This window comes from Vanessa cardui, chromosome 10 (genome assembly GCF_905220365.1).
Source record: "Vanessa cardui chromosome 10, ilVanCard2.1, whole genome shotgun sequence".
In the NCBI taxonomy this organism is placed as follows: Eukaryota; Metazoa; Arthropoda; class Insecta; order Lepidoptera; family Nymphalidae; genus Vanessa; species Vanessa cardui.
Window position 1 is genome coordinate 12,149,072 of NC_061132.1, and position 24,659 is coordinate 12,173,730.

A 24,659-nucleotide genomic window follows, 5' to 3' on the forward strand; every position below is an offset into this window, starting at 1 on the left:
TGAAGATTGTAAGCATCCACGCCCCACCGCCGAGCTAGCGACGCCGATGCAAAAATCATTCGACGTCCGGACGCCAGTAAAGTTACGTGCCTCGCGAGTGCTGTTATTTCTGTCTGTACTATATACAAGTATACCTCACGCAGCCGTATTACACTCTTTACTTTGGTAGTAATAATTGAAATTATAATAATATTACAATGACCATAGTTTGCTAGCTGCTACCGCTAACCGCAACATTCTATTAAAAATCATTCTAAATTTATTTCGTGACGTAGGTATATTGTTTTTACGAAATTTATACAAACCAGCAACAAAAGTACATATGAAATAATTACGTTCTCGTGTGTGAATATCATATTATACTGTATATATTTGTGAGTTGTTAATATCTAGTCCGTTTTTAGTGTTTTATATCGTGGTTTACGCATATACCAGTGCAAAATAATTGATCAATCATGAATAACGGATATAAAACCATAGTAACCTTTTTCGTAACACTGTATACTGTATGAAAAATATATTGGCTGTGACATTTGAAATGGGTCGCAAGCAACAAACCAGGCTTAGAATTACACATATTCTGTCTAAGTAGGTCGTCAAGAGACACTCATTAGAGAATGTTTCGCAATAAATAAGTACGTTTCTATTCCGTATTATCGATAAAATGTGTTATCAGTTTTATCACTCACTTCTTGATAGTGTTATCTTATATGATATGAGTGAATGTATATATAACGTTACAAAGAATCATAATTTAAAGTTCCGACTTTAGTTTAATAGTACTATCGGAAGATCGTTTCAATTTATTTAGATTTTATGTCTAAATTATTTGAGAAAACATTGGATGTGGTTCTCTAAATAATGTGTATCGTTCAATATGAAACTAAAATACTAATCGTACTATCCAATAATAATTCCAAGGACACACACATGCGTCATCAGTAACAGCAGATAATACTTATACAATTATGTATTGTATTTTCCTTGTATATAACAGTGAAACTTCAACCAGTAAACGCGTTACATGTAAATGTCAAAACGTTCGATATTATGCTTTAATTTTCTTAAATATGTGAAGCCGAGTGAAACAATTTTTTTGTAATAGTAGCAAAAGCAAAATAAATAAGTACTCAATGAAATTTTTGATATTGTTTCATGAAAAAATTCAAAGGAAATCTGGCTAAGATATATTTATCTATCTATTTACCAACTTTTCAGAGCTATCAACGAGTTATTTTTTTTGTTTAAATTTCCATAAAAATCGTGCCTTTAGCTATGTGTTTCCATTGCTGTTCTCCAGTATTTACGTAATACAATCATTGTCAACACTCAAATATTGTCTTAATTTACTTATTATATTTTAAAAAAAGTATTTGTGTAAATAAACAGTGATATTTTTGTTTTTCGTGGGATCAAAATAAGTAAAAAAAAACCCTTTTCGGATCAACCTAAGCAATCTATATCATCAAGTCAGAATCAACGCCATAATAACCCAACAGTATTATAGTTCAAGGCCGTAGCGATACAAGTGAGAAATTTAAGTCGCAAGTTCGATCCTGATCATTATTGTTTCTATCTTTAATCGCCTTTTAAATTTACAAAAGAAATAAAACTATCTGATTGTATGTTGCATTTCCACCAACTTCTTCAAAACCATTCAACAGATTTTGATGCTATTTTCGCTAATAACAAGCTATGAATACATATAAATATTTGTTCAAAATGGCTGAACTGTTTAGCTAAGATCTATCACTAAAATAGTTTTCGTATGTTTACATGGCTAAGGATAACTAAACCGTACAAGATATATCAGAACAATGTATAAGTAAATTGAAGATTTTAAAGAGGCCTACAGAAAATTCGATGATGACATGTATTTTTTCTTTCTTTTAAGTTACAGTATTTGTTGTCGGTTACAAATAAGTCGAAAATAAATATAGAAGATTACTTTATAGTAGTAGACTTTTATAGTATAACATTTAAATTAATGTTAAATGTTTTGACGTTTCTGAATTATGTGCAGTGAAATAATAGTTTGTTCTTAAACGGGAGGTTTACTGTTTAATATATTAATTCGCTTTATGTAACAATAAAATTCTGACCTTGGAAGCTTCTTTAAAGTTGAATCTATTCGCCGTACAGTTTAATTATGATTAAAATCAGTGGTTACATTATTAATATTTCTCATTTATTTATTTCTAAAATAAAGTAATATTCCTACCTAATGTTTTCGTGCTAAATGCACTTTTTATTTTATTTTCTAAAAAAATCAGGATAAAAACACAAGTCAAAATACAGATATTTAATTTAATGTTATTAAAATTTAATATAAATGATATATTTAACGGATTGTTTTAAACACATATCATGTATCAAGTATGATTAACATTTTAAAAACAATAAAATAGAATTTTTAAATTAACATGGTTATTTTTGTTACTAAAGTTATTAATTGCGGGACAATGATGTTTTAGTAATCAGATATGTTATTAACGCGCAAAAAATGAAGACTAGAAAACGTCCTAATTGGGACGTTTTTCTGTAGTCGTTTTACGTAGTAATACGTTTTGCGTAATTAAAACATCTAGTTATCCCTTTTACTTATTGTTTTTATCAGGTATCCTTTTTACTTTTAACGAAATGTAAAAATAAACTAAAATAAACGGTCCCCGGAGCGGCACTACGGATATTTACCATGTTTTTTATTTTTATTCGATGGTGCTCGATATTTCGAAATTATCTACGAATGTCTTGTTCACGAGACTGAACATCAGTCAATCAAAAACATGGTAAATAAAAAACATCCCGTGGTAAATATCCCGCAATTAATAACTTTAGTAATAAAATAGAAAGCTTGAGGATTGATTTTCGGAATTTATATTACATTTTTATTCCAATTTTTTCATCTCGCCTGTAAAAAAATCCTTTATGCAAAATGGTCGTGTCTAATACACGACCATACTTTATCTGAAACAATGATAATATGAAATATTACAAAATTTACAAAGTTATTACGACTACCTGCTTAGCCCTAGCTTCGCACGTATCTTTTAATTTTTTAATTACTTTTGATACAGTTTTTAGAGAAAATAGCTTGCAATACACAATACAAATTTTAATGGCATAACATTCAATTTTGTACTCCGGGTATTAAGTTGGAAGAACAATCAGAAAAGCATTCCGAGTATCTTACCTTGGTTGACTAAAGTAATAATAATACAACTTATTTTAAACCTAAATATATAAATATGATGAATAGGATATTAAACCTTTTTTGTAAAGGAAATAATATATTATATATTCAAGAATATAACTAAGAAATGAATACAGAAATGTAACGTGTGGAGGTTAATTGTTGAGGCTGTTGGAACTATAGTGTGAAATCGGAGAACACAAAGGAATACGAAAAAGAAATTATGACATACGTCTTAAATACTATCAAGTTACACGTTATATTACGACACAACTTAGATGTAGAATCGGCAAAATCAATAAAACCGATTACTGCAGATTTATACAACCATTTGAAATAGCTCCCTATCTCGCCATTCGAAGCCGATGCTACATCTAAGTTGTGTCGTACTATACGTTATTCAATTTTATAAATCCTTTCATAAACATATTCAATACGTTCATTTCAGGTCATCTAGTTACAATAACGCCAATTTTAGGAAGACTTATGTACTTATAAAATATTTCGGTACACTTTTTCTGGCAAAGACCCATAAACGATACTTCTTAAATCAACAGCATAATAATAACTGAATCATTGACTTAAAGATCATGATAGCTCTTTAAATACTTACTTACTTCGATCAAGTAGGCGATTCTAAATCATTTGCAGGATTGTAATAAGAGCGCTTATTGAAATTATCGCTTTACCAAATTTTATGCATGTGTGCATATGTATGTATAATCACAACTACTATAGTTAAGACAATCAATACAAAGCATCGTGATGCTATTACATTATTTGTTCCATATATATTTTCTAAAGGTTTTATTTATGAAATAAAAGGGCATACGAATAATACTATATTATTAAAATAATTATAGTATATTGGATATACACACAGATAATATAGTATATTAGATATAAATACTTTCGAGTAAAATATTAAATGATCTAATAATGAATCTTTATATTTTGCAAGAAGTTTTTTTTTTAGTATTTATTGTCACTCATATAGTGTTTAAGATTTAAATAATTTTATTTTCATTTATACCGTGAAAACTTGTAAAATCTGATACGAAAATCTAAAAAATCCCTGATACTTTTAAAAAGACTGCTATTCTAATTAAAAATTGACACCATGTTTTTTTTATTTTAATGTTTAAATAATTAAAAAAGATCGGTACTTGGTTCTAAACCATCGACAGTAAAAAATTACAATCGAATGGCGATCATCTATTCTTTAAATCGGTAAAAATGTATTGTTATCAGAACAAAAATTGTAGCTGAAAATTGTTTTATAAATTAATACAATTCACAAAATCTTACTCCCGGTTTATCCGTTCTTAAAAATAGATACTTAGAAAATAATAGTTATGTATATATACATATATGTATATATACGAGTGTTCTTTCAATGTTGCCAGGTAATTTAAAAAAAAAACGTCTTTTTAATCGAATTTTAAATCTTTTTAAATTGAAAAATATTTATTTGGTTAAAGATGTAGTGTTGTAGAAATAACATGAATTTTCATGTACAATATTGTGCATTTAACTTGGTTTTCCACTCTGTTTTTTTCACAAACATATTATTATTAGAAATATAAATTTTTGTATTACATTGTATCTGTTATGTTACAATATAGACAAACAAAAAAACTTACGAGTTAATCGATTGCTATTGATAAAACGGTGTTAAGATTATACAAAAAAGATACTTAACTTTTATAATAAAGTCATAAAGTAATTTATAAAAGAACTTATAGATATTTGGCTCAAATTCCTCTGAAAATATCATGTCATAAAACACATACATCCTCCCTGAACGTCAAATATAAATTTTACACCTATCGTTAATTTTAAGTTCTTTGTGATACATGGATAATGTGAATTTTTCTTTAAATAAAATCAACGTCTTTTTATCATTTATACTATAATCTTTAATTCTATAATATAGTTTTGAATAATATGATCTATCTATTAATTGTTTTTTAATTATTTGTATCTATGAATCAGCAAAGTTAAATTGTTTTATCTAGTTAAAATAAAAAATAATGTCTGTTGGACGATACGATTCGCGCGCCACTATCGGACGCGTTCGGAACTAGGTCGGGAACAAATACGCGAGCGCTGACAACTTAACTTTTCAATATAATTTGACAAATGACGTGTCAACTATCGATACAGAATAAAATAAATAAGAATCTATACGATTGTCTGAAGTATGTATAAAGTTGAAGAGCTTGTCTGAACAAGCTTATCAAAAGGTCCAATCTGATATCTTTCAAGTTCGTCCTGATATTAGAACAATAATACTTGTAACGGCGGTCCGGAGTGTAACACTCGACAATTGTCGCGCATGCGCATTACGCCGCGCACATAATAAACAATTCTATTCAATTCAATTCTTAGTTTAATGGCTTATAGTTGTGCCGGCAGGGCACAGATTATTTCGCCAATGTCACGTAGGATGTAGAAGACACGAATGATCGATACGGTTGAGACTCTAAACTCAATTGAATTTTAAAGTCAAGAATAGTAGTATTTATTTCCTTGTTAATCCGTAACATAATAAACAATTCCAGCGCATCATGTTGGCAGATCCGAAAGCAGGGTTGCCAGTAGAACCAATTCATTTGACATTTTATACGGGGTCAAAAATGATTACTCAAACTCACAAATCAATTGAGTAGTGTTGTAAAATTACAGACGATGTGTTACTTGAATTAGCGATGTATTTTATTATACTAACATTGTATATATATCCAATTACATGATCTGGCAGCCCTGCCTTCGAGCGCGGTGCTCCGTTACTAGGGCACGCACACAAACACAAGTGAAAACAGATACTGCTAAAAGTTTAACAATTATTATTATGGTTAAATGGAGAGTTGATTCACCAGAGATATGCAGATGAATTAATTTTTAAAGAGCTGAGATGGCCCAGTTTATAACACATCTCGTGCTCGGCGGTCAAGGAAAACATCGTGAGGAAACCTGCATGTGCCCAATTTTAAAGAAATTCTGCCACATTGGTATCCACTGACCCACATCAGAACAATGTGGTGGAATATGCTCGCTCTCCAAATCTTCTCCTCACTGTTACATTCAGCGTGTTTCGGGGAAGAAAAATTTACCTACTTTTTATTTTAATAGTCATGGAGGCGATTATTGCGTTACATAGTTATGTAATCAGTAAAAATGACGTTAATATTATTGTAATAAGCAGCACAAAAACTCCTTTGTATCAAATTCCGTTGTTTATGCTAAAAGTATATAATAATTAGAGTCCAACCGAAACTGGTTTTCCGGCCGAAACCTAAACCGAATATTCGGCCGTGACTTCAGTTTCGGCCGAAACCGAAACCGAAACTCAGGTCAAATATAAAAATTCCTTTAAATGCTGTTATTTGGTATTTTAAAATCTTATGTCAAATTTTATCAATACTTTGATTTGCTTGTCGAAGTACTACCCGATTTGCTTTTTTTCTCTTTGCGACATTTTACTCTAAATAAAAAAAAACTAATAATAAACGATTACAACAAAAATACATCAATAGATCATCGGAATGAAAAACAAATCTTGAAATAAGTTTACCTATACAACGTAACGTAATGAAGATTCCACTAATTCAAGTATTTCAGCAGCAAATTAGACAAAAATATTAATTCGGAATAAGAGACGAATATTCGGATCGGTGGTCACTTGGCTTTTTCTACAGACATTTTTGTCCGTAGAACTTAACTTTTTAATTTTGTTTAGAAACAAAATTGCTATTCAACAAAGAAATGCTGTTAGTTTTCTTGCCACCATTTTAGCGATCTTGATTTACCTAATAAGTATCTTGTTATTTATATATCGTTAAGGCCTTAATTTTAATAATTATTATATAAATAAATTATGTCTTAATTATGTATAATACTTTGCTTGTCATCGTATTATTATATATACTAGCAAACCGCCCCAGCTTCGTGCAATGACATCACAGTGGAATCAAAAATTATCAGTGTTTCTTTACTAAATTGTCCATGTATTATGTATAAAAACCGAATCACTCTATCTATTAAAAAAAACCGCAAAAATCCGATTGGTAGTTTTAAAGATTTAAGCATACATAGGGATATAGGGACAGAGAAAGCGACTTTTTTGTACTATGTAGTGATTTGTTGAAAACACGCACGTCACAGACAAAGCACACCTCTGACACAGAAATATTTGCGCTAAAAATAAATCTAGTATCTACGAGCTAACTTATAATCTATAGTCGATTAGAAATTTCAAACTCTGTAATCTTTCAATTAATTATATATTTTGCTTCTGATAAAAAATAATAGGCAATTAGTTTTTATCGGCGTCCATCGAGGTTTGAACTCAGGTCCTCAAGATCTACGTCCTGATAACCTAGCTTATATACTAACGAGACGTTTTCTGCACCATCATCTCGCTTCACTAGAAAAGACCTAAGGCGTAAATTTATCATTTTCCTCTGTAAAGGAGAAGTGTAATTTGATTGTTAATCACTATTAATTACATTAATAGACATATACATACTCTAACTGATGATGAACTCAATAGAAGAAATAAGACCTTCTAAATTTATACTAATAATATAAATGAGAAAAAGCTTAGTCCATTATGCTTTCATGGCTACACAATTGAACTTGATGGTTGGAAAATCATCGATTTCAAGGATGGGTAAAGGCTAACTTTACTTTTTTATACTTAAAACAAGAAATAGGGCGTAGACAGCAGAAAACTAAAAAATAATATATCGATATTACATAATCGAATCGATTTTAATCGATAAATATATACATATATCGAATTTCAATATTAGAAATAATAAAACTGAATTAAATTAGGTACTAGCTAATTTTTAATCCAATGCTATCTTGACTAGATAACATATTTGATAGGATAAAAAATTAAAAGGTAATAAGTCTAGAATATCCATTATCGATTTTTTTGTAAAAAATATCACGAAACAAAGTTATTCTATTTTCGCTTGGATCGAAATAAAATATTCATGTATGACATTTAAATTTATAACATTCATATTTTGAAGATGATTCTTTACTTTTTTTTATTTTTTTATGGAATAGCTTGGCGGACAAGATTTTGGGCCACCTGATGGTAAGTGGTCACCATCACCCATAGACAATGACGCTGTAAGAAATATTAAATAATTCTTACATCGTCAATGCACCATCAACCTTGGGAACTAAGATGTTATGTCCCTTGTGCCTGTAGTTACACTGGCTCACTCACCCTTCAAATTGGAACACAACAATACTGAGTACTGTTATTTGGCGGTAGAATATCTGATGATTGGGTGGTACCTACCTAAACGAGCTTGCACAAAGCCCTACCACCAAGTAAATTTTAATATGTAGGTATTTAATTTGAAGTCAAAACTAAATCGTATATAGTTGTTTAATTTTGATTTCTCTCTCAACTGACTTGTAACTAATTATCTTTTTATTCACTTTTTCACAACAATAGAGGTTACAAAAAATACGAATAAAAGACCGCCCGCCGACCGCCAAAATCTTATTTTTTTTTTTTAATTGCCAATTTTTAAGTCTTAGTTATTCTATTCAGGTATCTTAAGCCGTTTTTTTAAATGAACCTAGCTGTGTTTATAGGCTAGCATCTAAATAGTAAATGTTATTGACGGTATAGTTAATTTTTTGAAGTGCTGGACTGATAACGACCTGTTAAATCCCATACATAGGCTTAGTCCTCATATTCTGTAAAACTGTTATGCTAGGCATTGAATTCAAGGAAAGGGATCCAAATATTATCAGTATTAAAGTCATTGAAAATCGGAATTCTCTCATCTAGTGTGACCTCAACATCAAATGTAATTTATGTGTGAACTAGCTGTGCCCGCAACCTTGTACGCGTATGAATTTACCATAGAAAATCTTGTGACCTAAGTTACTGATTATTATATCAGTTATCTGCCAGTGAAAGTCCCGTCAAAATCGGTCCAGCCGTTCCAGAGATTCGCCGGAACAAACAGACAGACAGACAAAAATTGTAAAAAATGTTATTTTGGTACCGTGTATACATACATACATATGCATTGACTCAAAGAGTGCTATTATAATATTACAAACACACTCCAATTTTATTATATGTATATAGATAGTGGATTTGATGGACAATGCCAAGGAGACTGGTCTTTTGTGTTAGTTCATTTATTCGCCTATCATCATATAACGACCATAATAGTGAAATAAAAGGAATGTGCTCAAGTAACTCATTTAAAATCATATATAAGCCAATTTATTTAACAATCACAATATCAATCGAAGAAGCATTTAAATATAACGTCTAATCAAACAGGTCATTTTGTTTTGAAGCCCAAATAATGAATTAGAGAATGAAGGTTATTCACATGATTGGCTTTGCTTAATTATGTCAGCGGCTCTTTCTGCGAGGGCAACTATGGCGGCGTTTATGTTACCACTTGTCAGATTTGGCATGGCGCTCGCATCCACAACTCTCAGCTTACTCACACCGACGACTTTAAGGCTGGAATCCAGAACTGTTCCCATAGAACATGTGGAACTGAAATGGAAAGTAGTATCCATCATATGTAGAACATAGCACTTCCAATAATCTCTTACGTTCGACACGGTCCGGCACTCTGGGAAGTCGAAATATATGGTTTGTGCCCCGACTCCAGCGAAATAACTTGACTCCGTTACTCTGATAAAGTCTAGAATAGAATCGACGTTGTTTTCCATATCTATAGCGGCAGAAAGAAATCCTGTGGAAATTTTTGGTGGATCATCAGGGTTTGAACTCTTTAAACGAACCTGTCCCCGAGATGAAGGTCGGCCTAACGTCAGCACCGAAAAGAGTACTTCTCTACCTTCACCAGTCGCGTAAATTTGGGCGCAAACGTCTTCATGTAGACTAAATACTGATGAACATAGCTGCATTAAGGCCGCTGGGTTGTTTCTACTGATTAAATTTAATGTCATATAGTCTGGATAATTCTGAGTCTTATTTATAGCCCCGAAACCAACAAAAGTTGGTAAAGGGAATTGAGTAGGATCTGAGGTAAACCTGTCACTAGTTTGTTCTAACTGATGCACCAATATTACAGCCATGTGATCTTGTGAATTGTCACCCACTGGTAAATCGGACACCACGCTAATACTCAAACTTTCAAGATGCTCCTTCGGCCCTATACCAGATAGCATAAGAAGCTTAGGTGTATTGAAGGTGCCAGCTGAAACTACAACTTCCTTTTTAGCAACTATTGTAATAGATGTTCCATCCGACGTTTTACATTGAACACCTGTCGCTTGTGAATTTTCATCGATTACAATCTTCGTTACTAAAGTATTTTTCATAATAAATAAATTATCCCTATTCTTTATTGGCGACAAGAATGATTCGGCGCTGCTTTGCCGAACTCCTCCGAATATAGTAAACATAGGCAAGAAGAATCCTAATGTTTCACCAGCGTTGGCGTTTTCAATAATATTGTGTCCCATTTCTTTGAATGCTTTTAAGTACTTGAGAGGTAAGTCTCTACTCTCCCTCGTTACGCCCATGTAGCCTTTTGTTCCGCAATATTTACTGCTCTTTGAGTTCAGTATGTACGGATCTTCAATTCGTTCACTCTTGATGAAGTATGGCATAAGATTTTGCCAGGACCACGAATCGTCACCGGTAGCTTTAGCCCAATCATCGTAATCTTTAGGGTCTCCTCTTATGTGGTAGAAGTGATTAAGGCAGCTGCTGCCTCCGAGCACTTTGCCTTGTGCGAGATTTAGATATTTCTGCTGGCGGTATTGTGCCGTATAGCCATCATCCTCTGAGGTGAAATTCCAGTCCATGTAGGTCTTCGACAAATAAGCAAACAGCGATGGAATCTAAATACAAAATAAGGTGTAATTATTATTAATGTACTTAATTTAAAAATATTATGTAAAGCTTATGCGTAAGTATGTTATTTCGTTAACCATTTTTTTTTTAAGATAACATTTGTCTTTTCTAATACTGTATATAACACAAATTTATTTAATGTTTGCTACGGCGGCACATTTCAAGAGAGACCGGCCTACTACATGAGGAGGAGGACATATAATAGTATTAAGTTTATCCGCAAAATGTATTTATCCCTTCGGATATTAAGAGTAGAGTACATATGTATGTAATATGAGAAATCCAGCACGATCTGATAAAGTTAAGACATACGTGGTTTCTGAGGCCCCTGCCAGCTACTAACCTAGGTGTACACACTACCAACTTCCAGACCAACCAGTACTTTTTGTCGGTACCACCTAGATTAGACCCAGAACCCTGGACCTATGGGTTATATCTAGCCACTTACAACGAGGCATACGTTGAATATTATTATACCTCGGTCTCGAAAGGTGGGTCTCCTCCAGCCTCAATGACGCACACGATGGACCTTGGATCTTCACTGAGGCGATTCGCCATGATGCTGCCCGCTGTTCCAGCGCCAACCACGATGTAATCGCATGTTGCACTGTCTAGACAACAAAAAAATTTAATTCTTATCTTTACATAATTAAAGACTTACGTCAGTAGTATGTATGCATGTGGTATACAAAGTTATTTTTGTAAATGATACTAGTTATATAATTGTATATCCAAGTTTCTGGCGATGAATGTCGCGAATCGTAATTGTTTTAATTTATATAAATATATAAAACCTCTGATGAGATTATTTTGTTTTTTAATTGGAACTACGATACGAACGAAAAAACCTTGCAGGATTTCATGGCTTAGCTCGTGAGGAAGGTATTTAAAATCACTTTACGGCCTACAGGACCTGAGGAGTAATGATTGAATCCTGTGAAAAAGAACAGAGTATCCAGGGCTCTCTTTAACCTATTGAAGCCCTGGGCGTATTAGGATAATGGGGCCTCAATGACTTTAACAGAATTATTGTAAATTAAGTATGTCATATTCTTCAATTTGCGAACAAATAATGCTTTGAAATACCTAGTTACTACCGTTATTTATTACCGTCTTTGTAAATACTGAATCTATCGGAAAAGGCATAATCTTTATTTTGAAAATATACACATCTGTTTATTTGATCTAAGGGGCTTACTAAGGGAATTTGCCTAAATTTCCCTCTGGGAAAGAGAGGTCTTAGAGTACTGAGCTGATTTGGTAAATGACAGTTGACTTTGGACTAGAAAATCAATATTGACGGGATTAAGGTATAGTCTTTAATAAAATTACGAATATAACTCACCACTAAGTGGTCTATCTACCGGCCACTTGTAGCTCGTGAGGGCGAGCGCTGACAGCAGGAGTAAAGCACCTTTTATGATTTGGGCGCTCGCGAGAGCCGTACCCACGTCCATTCTTATGGGTCCTTATTCTATACCTGTAACAAAAATATACTAACACATAATTTATTTTATTCACTATAAAGAGATCACTTAGGCTTAGGTATCACTTTTTTGTTAATTCATGGGCCATCTAATGATAGGTTACCTACGTTTGAAGGCAAAATATAAAAAAATATTAACAACCCCATTTACCACCTCTGCGCCATCCCAACCTTGGGGACCTACTCACCCTTTAATCGGGAGACAACAATACTTACTTAAATTATTGTTGTTTGTCGGTCTATCAAATTGTTTCACTCACGCGTACATTTTTTTTTCGCGTGTTCTAATCTATGCTTTTCTTTCATTATTTCCTTAATATATCTATTTTTGAACATAACAACTGAATTTATATTTTTTATTTTGTCATATTATATATGAGTGATCAATCAGGATCAACCTTTTAAAACGTAACAATTATGTACACAACACATTTTGGAAATCGTTGAAAAAGTTCAAGGAATAAATTCTACTAATATACATATAATAGCTACCATAAAATACCGATTATATTCCAATCCAACTTAGACCGGATCACAATTGGATTGTTGTGTTAGAACAGGCAAACGGCAGAACGACAATAATAATGATCGATTCGATGATATAGTAACAGTTCGTTAGTAGAATAAGGCCCAGGCTTCAAGTAAATGAAATTATATTTGAACGAATACTTTACCCCAGGAAGGACGAATTGACTTTGCGTAGTCTAAAACTTAGTTTTATAATTACCTTGAATTCTCATATTTAAATAATGATTGCCACTGATTCTGCCAAGATTATCTTTATTATTTTGAATGTACATTTATTGTTGTAAATATACTTCTTGTGTCATTACATTTAATACCGCTGCTCATATTTTATTATACTTATTTAAATAAAACGTTGACAAGTAAATGATATGAGTTTCGTGAAAAATATTTTTTTCATTTCAGACAAATCGGTTCTAATCATAATTAGTATTAAACTAATCAAAATTAACATTTATAATTAATTTCATTGCATTCATTGCAATGGAAAGACATGTTCTTTTTGAGTAACCTTATATATATACATAGACTGCACTTATAATATCTCATCACAGCAATCCAGTGATTGCTCAATCGTGTCAATACACTTCTCGCAGAGGTAATTTTCCAGATAGACTCAGGCGACCTATGCACGTCCTGAACGACGCAGATGATAGCCTCACTATCGCAAACGAGCCATTTGTAGGGAAGAACACCATACCACACACCTCGCACACACAGCGTTACCGCCGGCTGAAACGAGGACCCAGATTAGCGACGTCTCGGAAGCGGCTGAGACGTCAATAAATTCACTCAGTGCTTAGATTTACTCCCCACCGACTTCGTTCTGAGCCGAGGTGCGATCTCATAGGAGATACCCTCAGGACGAACTTTAGATTTAAATTCGAGTCCCGCGCTCAACCTCAGGGCAGGGGACATTAGTTCTCTCCCGAAAGACCGGTGACGCTGTAAAGGCCAGTAGGGCCAACAGCAATACTACACACATATAAAAAAAAGAAAAAAAATATAATATCTCGGATACCGGAACAAACACGTGATTGCCACAGTAAATATCGACATATCAACGCTAAATAAACAGTCTACAGCGATAGGCATAATTTTGGTCACACGGTGTATTTCCCTCATCTCTGGGCGGATATGTCTCCATTACAATCTTGGCGATTATTGACCTGGCATCTCTTGGGACGCTTCAGGATTAGATTAAGGTCATCATAAGTGTGTGGTCATGACAATACATTTTACATCATATTTATTTATAACTTTTTTCATATTAGTTTTTTTTAATTCATTCAACATTAATTATTTTCAGAATGCCCACTTAATGACCAGAGGTACCCATTTCGTCTTTTCAGATGACGTCAAGGGTCTACCGTGACGTCCCGAGGGGTAACCCATCTCTACGGTCCTAGGCGACACGGTGGGAAAAGAACATGTTTATAATGCGGTCTCCTCAGTCTTATTTAGCCAAGCAGTTTAGCGGCAACGAACCGCATTCCAGGTCTCCTTCTGCGTTTTCAAAAAACGAGATCATCTTCTCCCAGACCCTCTCGCTGTCGATAATAGCGTCGAACCCGTCCTTGTCCCGTTCTAAACCCTTGAGAGACCCGACCGGTGGGGTCGAAATACTGAACACGATACAGAAAGAGAATCTTCTCGAAGAGTTTTCCTATCACATTCAGCAGTACAATTGATAGATCAATTATATATGCCGAAGAATAGTCCAATGGAACACCCCTCTTGCATCAGGACCAAATTTCCCTTCTTCCACATCTTTGGGAAATGCCGACTGGAAAGATGGTCGTCAAATATTTCCCGAAGCCTCTCTATTAGATCCAGGGCGTACTCTACAGAATAAGTGTAAAGCAGTTACGCAAAAAAAAATTCCAATTTATTTTTCTTCATTCTTATCTGACCCATTATCTTTTTAATTATCATAATATTTATATCTGTATTATCTTTTCAAGTACATATATCGAGTGGCGCCAGCGCCAAATCTTAAATTATATTATATAAACTATTATGTTATGATGTCGTTACCGACTTCATCGTAACTTCTTCATGACGGCAAATCTCAAGGAAGGTCCCTTAACTACGACATATAAATGCAAGCGTGTGCAAAAATAAATATCCCTCTCTTTTCCCTGACTCTCATGATCCGATGGGACAGTAAATCCAGAAACCGGGAAGCGCAGTACCAATGGCTTTACATGCATACCGAGGCAAGTGTTCACACTTTCAAATTCATTCATTCATTCATCCGGTCATTTACTGAGATTTTTTCAAACACTATTTATGTGGAGTTTTAATCTATCCTAAGTTCTGAGTTCTTTGTATCTAACCACACAAGCGAGACAGTCAAATACAACAAAATCAAATAATAATACTTCCATTTTTGACAGCTCCTTGGACCTTGTTAATCAATCAATTAAAATATACTTTATTGAAGCAGGCTTTTACGAGTACTTTTGAATCCTCATTATCCATATTAAGTGGTAGCTTCACTTCACCTGAACGCAGATTCCATCGAAAAGAACCAGCAAGAAACTCAGTAGTTGCTCCTTTTCAAAATCCAAAAAACAAAGTCAGTTAAAGACAATTATATGTGTATGTTATGTATGTAATATAATATATATATCTCTACCTCTATCAGAATAAGCCATTTGTGTTTTATTTTTGAGAAATATAAATAAAATACTATATAAAATTATGAGGAAACAAAGGCGATTCGTCGAAGACGTGACTTAGCGCCTAGTTGACTACCTCACACCAAAGGCGGCCTTCAAAATTCGCGCCAATCTTCGGTTCCACGCTTCACCAGACCGTTTGCTGTCAGATCTGGTTTCTTCATAATTTAAAAGATGGTGTTACTTAGCCGTCATATATGTACATTACTAGCGACCCGGCCCGGCTTCGTACAGATGCAATGCTAATACTAAGTATACCATACATTTCTTCTTGTTTACTATATTGTCCATGTGTTATATACAAAACTTTCCTCTCGAATCACATATTATAAAAAAATCAAAGCATACATGGAGATTTACAGCGGTAAGCGTCTTCATTTTATACTATGTAATGATGACGTATGACTGAAAAACCAAAAAAAAAGTCTGTTAATATCCTACTGCTAGTCAAAATCCTCCTCTGTTCATTTTTATCAATATATTATCAAATGGCAATATATTTAACGATGCGATTGAGACGTCGAATAATCTATAATGTTAAATGTTTAATTAGTATAATAGTAGATTTGCGATACAATGACTTTGTTCAATTATACTGTTTCTCAATCGGACCGAACGATGAACACGCACTATTATCTGAGTACAAAATATTGATTTATATTGACGGTATGATCAACTTTTTGAAACGTACTGTTGACTGCATGTAAACAGCCTGTAAAAATCCAACAGTATACCTCGTCTTTAATTCAAGTATTCTTTCCACTAAATTAGTACTTTTAAAAATAACGTCAGGGATAATGATCAAAAATATCAGGTCTAGAAGCCATTTTGAAAACTTTTGGTTTTCCGGCTAGTGTAATCAAAATATAAGATATAATTTTCTCAATACATATTTCGTATATAAGATTTAACAGAGATTACTAAGGAGCTTTCTAATCTAAGGACTAATCTGTTGTATTCATTCAATTCATTCATTCGTCTATCGTCATACACAGACCATAATATTAAAATAAAAAGAATGATATGCTCAACAAATGTAAATATATTTATATTTATAATATCAAAGTAAAAACATAATAACATAACATAATAAAAAGTATATGTTAACAATTAATTCTATAATCGCTTTATCTTTAAGTATTCAAGTACGAAGTCTATTCAAAATTATTATTATAGGGTTCATATAGAGAATTAATATTATTCACATGATTGGCTATGCTTAATTATATCAGCGGCCTTTTCTGCAAGGACAACTACGGCAGCGTTTATGTTACCGCTTGTCAGATTTGGCATGGCGCTCGCATCCACCACTCTAAGCTTGCTCACACCGACGACTTTGAGGCTGGAATCCAGAACTGTTCCCATAGGACATGTGGAACTGTAATGGAAAGTAGTATCCATCATATGGAGAACATAGCACTGCCAATATTCTCTTACGCTCGACACGGTCCTGCAGTTTGGGAAGTCAAAAATTAAGGTTCGAGCACCCACGCCAGTGAAATAACTTGACTCCGTTACTCTGACAAAGTCCAAAATGGAATCAACGTTGTTCTGTAAATCTAAATTAGCGGTAAGGAATCCTGTGTAAATTTTTGGTGGATCTTCAGGGTTCGTACTTTGTAGAAGAACCTGTCCCCGAGACATGGGTCGGCCTAACGACATCACTGAGAAAAGTACTTCTCTACCTTCACCGGCGGCATACATCTGGGCGCAAACGTCTTCATGTAGACTAAATACTGATGAACATAGCTGCATCAACGCTGCTGGGCTGTTTCTACTGATTAAATTTAATGTGACGTAATCTGGATAGCTCTGAGTCTTATTAATAGCTCCAAAACCAACAAAAGTTGGTAAAGGGAATTGAGTAGGATCTGAGGCAAGTGTATCATTAGTTTCTTCTAACTGATGCACCAATATTACAGACATGTGATCTTGTGAATTCTCACCCACAGGTAAATCAGATACTACGTTAATGCCAAAACTTTCAAGGTGCTCTTTAGGCCCTATGCCAGATAACATAAGAAGCTTAGGCGTATTAAAGGCACCAGCTGAAACTATAACTTCCTTTTGAGCATTTACTGTAATAGATGTTCCATCCGAAGTTTTACATTGAACACCGGTCGCTTGTGAATTTTCATCGATTACAATCTTCGTCACTAAAGTATTTTTCATAACAAGTAAATTTTCTCTATTCTTTATTGGCGACAAGAATGACTCGGCGCTGCTTTGCCGAACTCCTCCGAATATAGTAAACATAGGCAGGAAGAATCCTAATGTCTCACCAGCGTTGGCGTTTTGAATAATTTTGTGTCCCATTTCTTTGAACGCTTGTAAGTATTTGAGAGGTAAGTCTCTGGTCTCCCTCGTTATACCCATGTAGCCATTCGTTCCGTGATATTTTCCGCTCTGTGAGTTCAGAATGTATGGATCTTCAAGTCGTTCACTCTTGATGAAATAGGGGATAAGATTTTGCCAGGACCACGAGTCGTCACCAGCTGCTTTTGCCCAATCGTCATAATCCCTGGGATCTCCTCTGATGTGGTAAAAGTGATGAATGGAACTGCTGCCTCCGAGCGCCTTACCTTGTGGGAGATCTAGAAATGGCTGCTGACGGTATTGCGCTGTGTAGCCATCATTCTCTGAGGTGAAATTCCAGTCCATATGAGTCTTCGGCAAATAAGGGAACAGCGATGGAATCTAAATAAAAATTAATACTATAAATATATCTGTGAGTTTATTATATAACCAATGTATTTTTTTCTATTATGTATTTAAGTAAATATTGGATAATTACTTTTATCACAAAAATAAATTCAATCAATATTAATATCGGTTTTATCATTGATATCTGGTCAGGATTTAAATTCCTATAATTGGCTAAGCCAGCTTTACTTCAAAACTTATGATGATGATGATGATGATATTATAATGACCTTAACTCGCTCAAATCGACACTCAACTCAACGGACTCAAGAGACCAGTTAACAACGGTCAAGTTTTAGCGTAGTGTACGCAAACACAGTTGCACTCTATACCCTTACTCTCATTATTCGTTGAGACGGTAAATGCGATATGAAATCTCAATTATATACATGTCTTTCCGAGGTAGAAAGGTGTACACACTTTCAACTTCTAAAGTCTATGCAGCTACTATTGATAAAAAACCTATCTTTTATCGGTACGAGCGGGGATTTGCAACCAGGCTCTTAAGAACTGCGTCGTTTCTGGCCACGAGAGCAACAAGGCAGTCAGTCAAGAATGGACGGAAGGGTCTAATGTGAGCATAGATTGTCTAATAATATTTTACCCCAGTCTCCAAAGTTGGGTCTCCTCCGGCCTCTATGACGCACACGGTGAACCTTGGATCTTCACTGAGGCGATTCGCCACGATGCTACCCGCTGTACCAGCGCCAACCACGATGTAATCGCATGTTGTACTGTCTAGATAACACATTTAATTCTTAGCTTTACATAAATCAAGACTATGGACTAAATTAGAAGCAGAGGAGATTAAGACTCATGTTGATATACATTATGTAAAAATTATATAAGCGAATGATACTTGGTTATCATGATAAATTATTTGACACTAAATTTTTTCTTAGTACTATAACAAAGATACAGCTCTATATCACGGTTTCTCACGATGGAAGACATGTCATCATCATCATCATTGATGGAAGACATGGTTCCTTGTTTGTTTTTGGTTTGTAACGCTTTTCTCCGAAACTATTAAACGCGTTTAAATAACTTTCAGCTTTGATGGATCAGCTCTTTAGGTAGGTATTCAATATCACGTTTGATTCACGAGACCTGAGCAGGTTTTAGATCCAGAGTTCCTTATAGAACAGCAATAACAACAACAAATAACAACAGCCTTCTCACTACTGGGCTAAGGCCTCCTCTCCCTTTGAGGAGAACAAAACCTTTTGAGCAGAATAGGCTCAATTTTATAAATGAAGATGAATGAACTAAAAATCAATATTGTCAAGTTTATAGGCTTTGTAAGATTATGTTTATAACTCACCACTAAGAGGTTTATCTACCGGCCACTTGTAGCTCGTGAGAGCGAGTGCTGTCAGCAGGAGAAAGGCGCCTTTGATGACCTGGGCGCCTGCGAGAGCCGTACCCACGTCCATACTCACGGGTTCTTATTCTACGACTAAAACAAAAATTAGGAGGAAATACATACAATACATCATATTTATATCACTTGCCATAGTTTACAATTTGGCTGAGGTATCCTACATTCATTTAATTTAACAGAGAGGTTAATAACAGGCCACCTGATGGTAGGTATTGGTCAATCCGAAATTTTCCTTAACAAAGACTTCATTTCAGATAAAACTGTAGGTAATGGTAACGTCGGCGTATAATGGGTCATCAGTGGTGTAGTCTGCATAACACCGAATGTTGCTGATATGCAATATAGTCAAGAAACAATCTAGGTATTTCTTAATAGTATGATAGTACGCAGCCTAATGGAATACCAGAATTGACTGTTATGCAGATATATGTTATATAAAACACTATTAACTTCACGCTTTTTATATAATACTGCATTATATAATACGCTTTTTTTTAACTTAAAAATCGAAAAAGTTAATATAATATCTGAAGAATTTTATTACAGAAACGGATACCTGTTCTCAAGAAGGATTTATTGACTTTGCTGAACAGAAATTTGGTGATATGAGTTTATCCTTGCATATCGTGTGTCGTATTTCTAATAAAATGAACTGTGTTGCTGTTAATACACATAATATAGTTGAAAACCGAAATAATAGTGGCTGTTATCAGCTCATATGTAAATTATATTGGTTTTAACTTACTGTATAAAACATTGTATACTTAACATACAAGATAAACCACTTTTTATATGGTATAGGTTGGCGGACGAGCACATGAGCCATCTGATGGTAAGTGGTCACCATCACCCATAGACAATGACGGTGTAAGAAATATTGACTTGTTAAATGACGATTCAAAAGTGCTTGTAAAAGCCCACTTGAATAAAGTTTATTTTGATTTTGATTCCTTACGTCGTCAATGTGCCACCAACCTTGGGAACTAAGATGTTATGTCCCTTGTACCTGTAGTTACACTGGCTCACTCACCCTTCAAAGTGGGTGGTAACTACCCAGACGGGCTTGCACAAAGCCCTACCACCAAGTAATTATTAAAAAAATGATCTTACCTCAAATCAGTAAAACTATATAATCCTTATTCGCCTGTGACCACTGATAGGCTTTGTCTAGCTTTATATATAAAGGCTTAAATGAGTAATTATTATCACTATCAAGTAACGATAATCATAATTATGTATTAATCCAATATCTTAAATCTCATAAAAGACTAAATTTGCTTTTGTTTTATCTTAAGCAGCGATTACACTATAAAATTTATAACAATTTGGACAATTTCCATCATCTCTTCTCATCCTGCTTCATCTTGCCTTTATCCCAATTTTATTGGGGACGCAGCATGTTTTCTCTTTCCATACTTCTCTATGGGACGTCATATCACAAGTAACATTCCTTCTAATTATATCTTCTTTCACACAATCCATCCATCATTTCTTTGATCGTCCTCTACCTCTATATCCATCTGCATCCATGATCAAAACCTTCCTAACAATGGTCCTCATTACCTCGCATAATATTTCCATACCATGACAGCCGGTTTCCATATAGATTCTCAGCTACTGGTGCCACCTTCAATTTTAAATAAATCTGATTGAATCTTGAGATCTAATTTTAAAAATAGTTCAACATACAAGGTTTATACTTTATACCATCCAGGGAACTACTCAATTAGACATAAAAAAATATCAATTTAGGCTTTTGAACTTCATTTGGATACAAATGATTTATATTTATATATATTAAAGTCATAGTAATTAAAATGTTAATCTGTTTTTGATCCTATCCGCCAAATAGATTTTTATACATACAACTGCATATTTATTGTGTAGGTAGTGATCCACCAGAATCCACCTCTCCGAATGTACCAATATGTAGACAACCCTTTGATAATAATTATTTCAGAGGGTCAATTATATTAAGTTCCCAGACAGTTCGATCTAGCTTAGATCAAACTAAAACTATTATTATATATTTTTTATTGTAGATTATGTGTATATTATTTTAAACTGCGAGCCTGTGGATGTTGTAAATTAAATAAAAAAAAAAAAAACTGAAACTCGATCTTAGGGTTAGAAGAATAGGAAAATGACTGGCCTGGCTGGATTGCGGTACAGTGTCAATTTATACAGACAAGGCGCCTATAACACCTTCTCGACGCTAACTAAACCGCGACGATGGCAGCGGCTTCAAAGAAATTCGATTTAAATGGTTATCGGATAATCGACGCGTCGGGCTGCCTCCTCGACGATGACTGGAGCGTTCGAGACGGCGGAGAAATATATCGAATACAATATAGCTGGTTGAATAGTGTGACTCATATCATATCGGTGAACGACTAACCCTGGCACGGGAAAGCACGTTCTCCTAACCCAGTTTCCATATCCTGTGGAACAGATGTATTGCCTTGGGCGTTTAAGTCCCCAAATACAATCAACAGACGCAGGCCTCTGCATAAGCAGCTCATATTTATTTATTACGATGTTTCATATAAGCAACTTCGCTGCTCTACTTCATCAACAACAACAACAACAGCCTGTAAATTCCCACTGCTGGGCTAAAGGCCTCCTTTCCCTTTGAGGAGAAGGTTTGGAACATATTCCACCACACTGTTCCAATGTGGGTTGGTGGAATACACATGTGGCACAATTTCTATGAAATTTGTCACATGCAGGTTTCCTCACGATGTTTTCCTTCACCGCTGAGCACGAGATGAATTGTAAAGACAAATTAAGCACATGAATCAGCGGTGCTTGCCTGGATTTGAACCCGCAATCATCGGTTAAGATGCACGTGTTCTAACCACTGGGCCATCTCGACTACTTCATCAATACGCATAAGTTACACAACGATTTAATTTCCAATAAGTTTTTCCCCGTTCATATCTGTAATGTATTATCTCACGTATCATAATATGCATATCTGTATTTTTTTTTATGGATTAAGTTGGCGGATTCATGTGCTTAATTTGTCTTTATAATTCATCTCTTGCTCAGCGATGAAGGAAAACATCGCGAGGAAACCTGCATGTGACAAATTTCACAGAAATTCCACCAACCCGCATTGGAACAGCGTGGTGGAATATGTTCCAAACCTTCTCCTCAAAGGGAGAGGAGGCCTTTAGCCTAGCAGTGGGAATTTACAGGTTGTTGTTGATCCCTTAAAGTGATCAATTAATTAAAAGAAAACATTGAGACTTATTTAAAAAAATATTAATTACAAGAAAGCCAATAGGCGCCCATTTAATTTTTAAAAATAATATGAATAATGACGATCGTCGCGCTTTCAAGTACTCTTCTAAACGAGAACTTAAATCTACCAATACTCTACCCTAATGGAGCTGATATAGCCCAGTGGTTAGAACGCGTGCATCTTAACCGATGATTGCAGGTTCAAACCCAGGCAAGCACCACTATATATATGTACTTAATTTTTGTTTATAATTCATTTCGTGCTCGGCGGTGAAGGAAAACATCGTGAGAAAACCTGCATGTGTCTAATTTCATCGAAATTCTGCCACATGTGCATTCCACCAGCCCACATCGGAACAGCGTGGTGGAATATGTTCCAAAACCTCTCCTTAATGGAAGAAGAGATAAGGATCTCAGCAGTGGGAAATGTACAGGCTGTTACTTTACTTTTTTTTACTACCCTAATGTTTGCATAGAGGTCGAGAGATTGTTGACATCTTATCTCTATTTTTTTTGCTTTCAATTCAAGCAATGTCTTTGACTTATGGATGTAGACCTGATGCTTTAGATATACCCATAGAATGAAATCTGGCGACAGATCACAGGGCTCTTGGAGGACCACGGTAAGTCTCCTCGCCAGCAAATCAGCTTTTCCGGGAACATCACTTTATCGACCGACAGCTGGAACGGTGTGGAAAGTCCCTCTGTCTTGCTGAAGCCACGTCCTCTCAATTGTAACTAGAAGCTGGGGAAACAAAAACACTCATTTACCTAGTAATAGCAGAAATGGCCAAGTGGTTAGAACGCGTGCATCTTAACCGATGATTGCGGGCTTTAACGCAGGCAATCACCACTAAACATTCATGTGATTAATTTATATTTATAATTAATCTCGTGCTCGGCGGTGCAGTAAAACATCTCGAGGAAACCTGCATGTATTTAATTTCATAGAAATTCTGCCACATGCGTATTCCACCAAACCGCATTGGAATAGCGGGGTGGAAAAAGTTCCAAGCTTTCTTCTCAAAGGTAGAGGAGGCCTTAGCCCAGTAGTGGGAATATTTACAGACTGTTTTTGTTTTCCTTGTATAGTAGTAGAGTTTACAGTTATCGGACGGCCCAAAGATTTTCAAGGAAATAAAAACCAATAATTCCTTTGGATGAAAGTGCTGCCCATACAGTCACCTTAGACAAATAATATCCTAGCTCAAAGGATTCTGCCTGTTTTCTGGATTGCTGGTCCAATACTTGTAGATCTGTTTATAGAACTGTTTACATCATAATGAAATATTCTTAAACTATGTTTGCATACATTTTTCATAAAGTAAAATAATTAGGCTTTAATTATTGCACAACTATGTGAAACTATAATATGGGTGTAATTTTAAATCTGTTTTTATAATGCGGCGTGGATGTGCGTCATATCTGAGTTTTTTATCTTATTAATATTTATTATTTATTTATTAATCTTTAATTGGCAAAGATAATAAATAGTCGAACACCTGGAACAAAATACAGCATAATAAATACTACTATTTTTCCCTATTATC

The 24,659-nt window shown here is 34.5% G+C and overlaps 2 protein-coding genes across 3 annotated transcripts; both read right to left on the bottom strand.

Annotated features, from left to right (window-relative positions):
- Nucleotides 1-9,448: 9,448 nt before the first annotated feature.
- LOC124533174 (ecdysone oxidase-like) lies at nt 9,449-13,303 on the bottom strand. Of its 2 annotated transcripts, none has more exons than XM_047108343.1 (4): nt 13,242-13,303; nt 12,427-12,561; nt 11,559-11,692; nt 9,449-11,068 (listed from the first exon to the last, which is right to left on the bottom strand). In XM_047108343.1, exons 2-4 carry the CDS (start codon nt 12,536-12,538, stop codon nt 9,569-9,571), a joined length of 1,746 nt encoding a protein of 581 aa, XP_046964299.1. In that variant the 5' UTR covers nt 12,539-12,561; nt 13,242-13,303; the 3' UTR covers nt 9,449-9,568. The 2 variants fall into 2 exon arrangements, with proteins under 2 accessions (XP_046964299.1, XP_046964298.1); XM_047108342.1 differs by lacking the exon at nt 13,242-13,303 and adding an exon at nt 13,070-13,219.
- Nucleotides 13,304-16,814: 3,511 nt separating this feature from the next.
- LOC124533221 (ecdysone oxidase-like) lies at nt 16,815-21,223 on the bottom strand. The gene is made up of 4 exons (XM_047108422.1): nt 20,974-21,223; nt 19,804-19,938; nt 19,084-19,217; nt 16,815-18,473 (listed from the first exon to the last, which is right to left on the bottom strand). The coding sequence occupies exons 2-4, from the start codon at nt 19,913-19,915 to the stop codon at nt 16,974-16,976; spliced, it is 1,746 nt and encodes a 581-aa protein (XP_046964378.1). The 5' UTR covers nt 19,916-19,938; nt 20,974-21,223; the 3' UTR covers nt 16,815-16,973.
- Between the last annotated feature and the right edge of the window lie 3,436 nt (nt 21,224-24,659).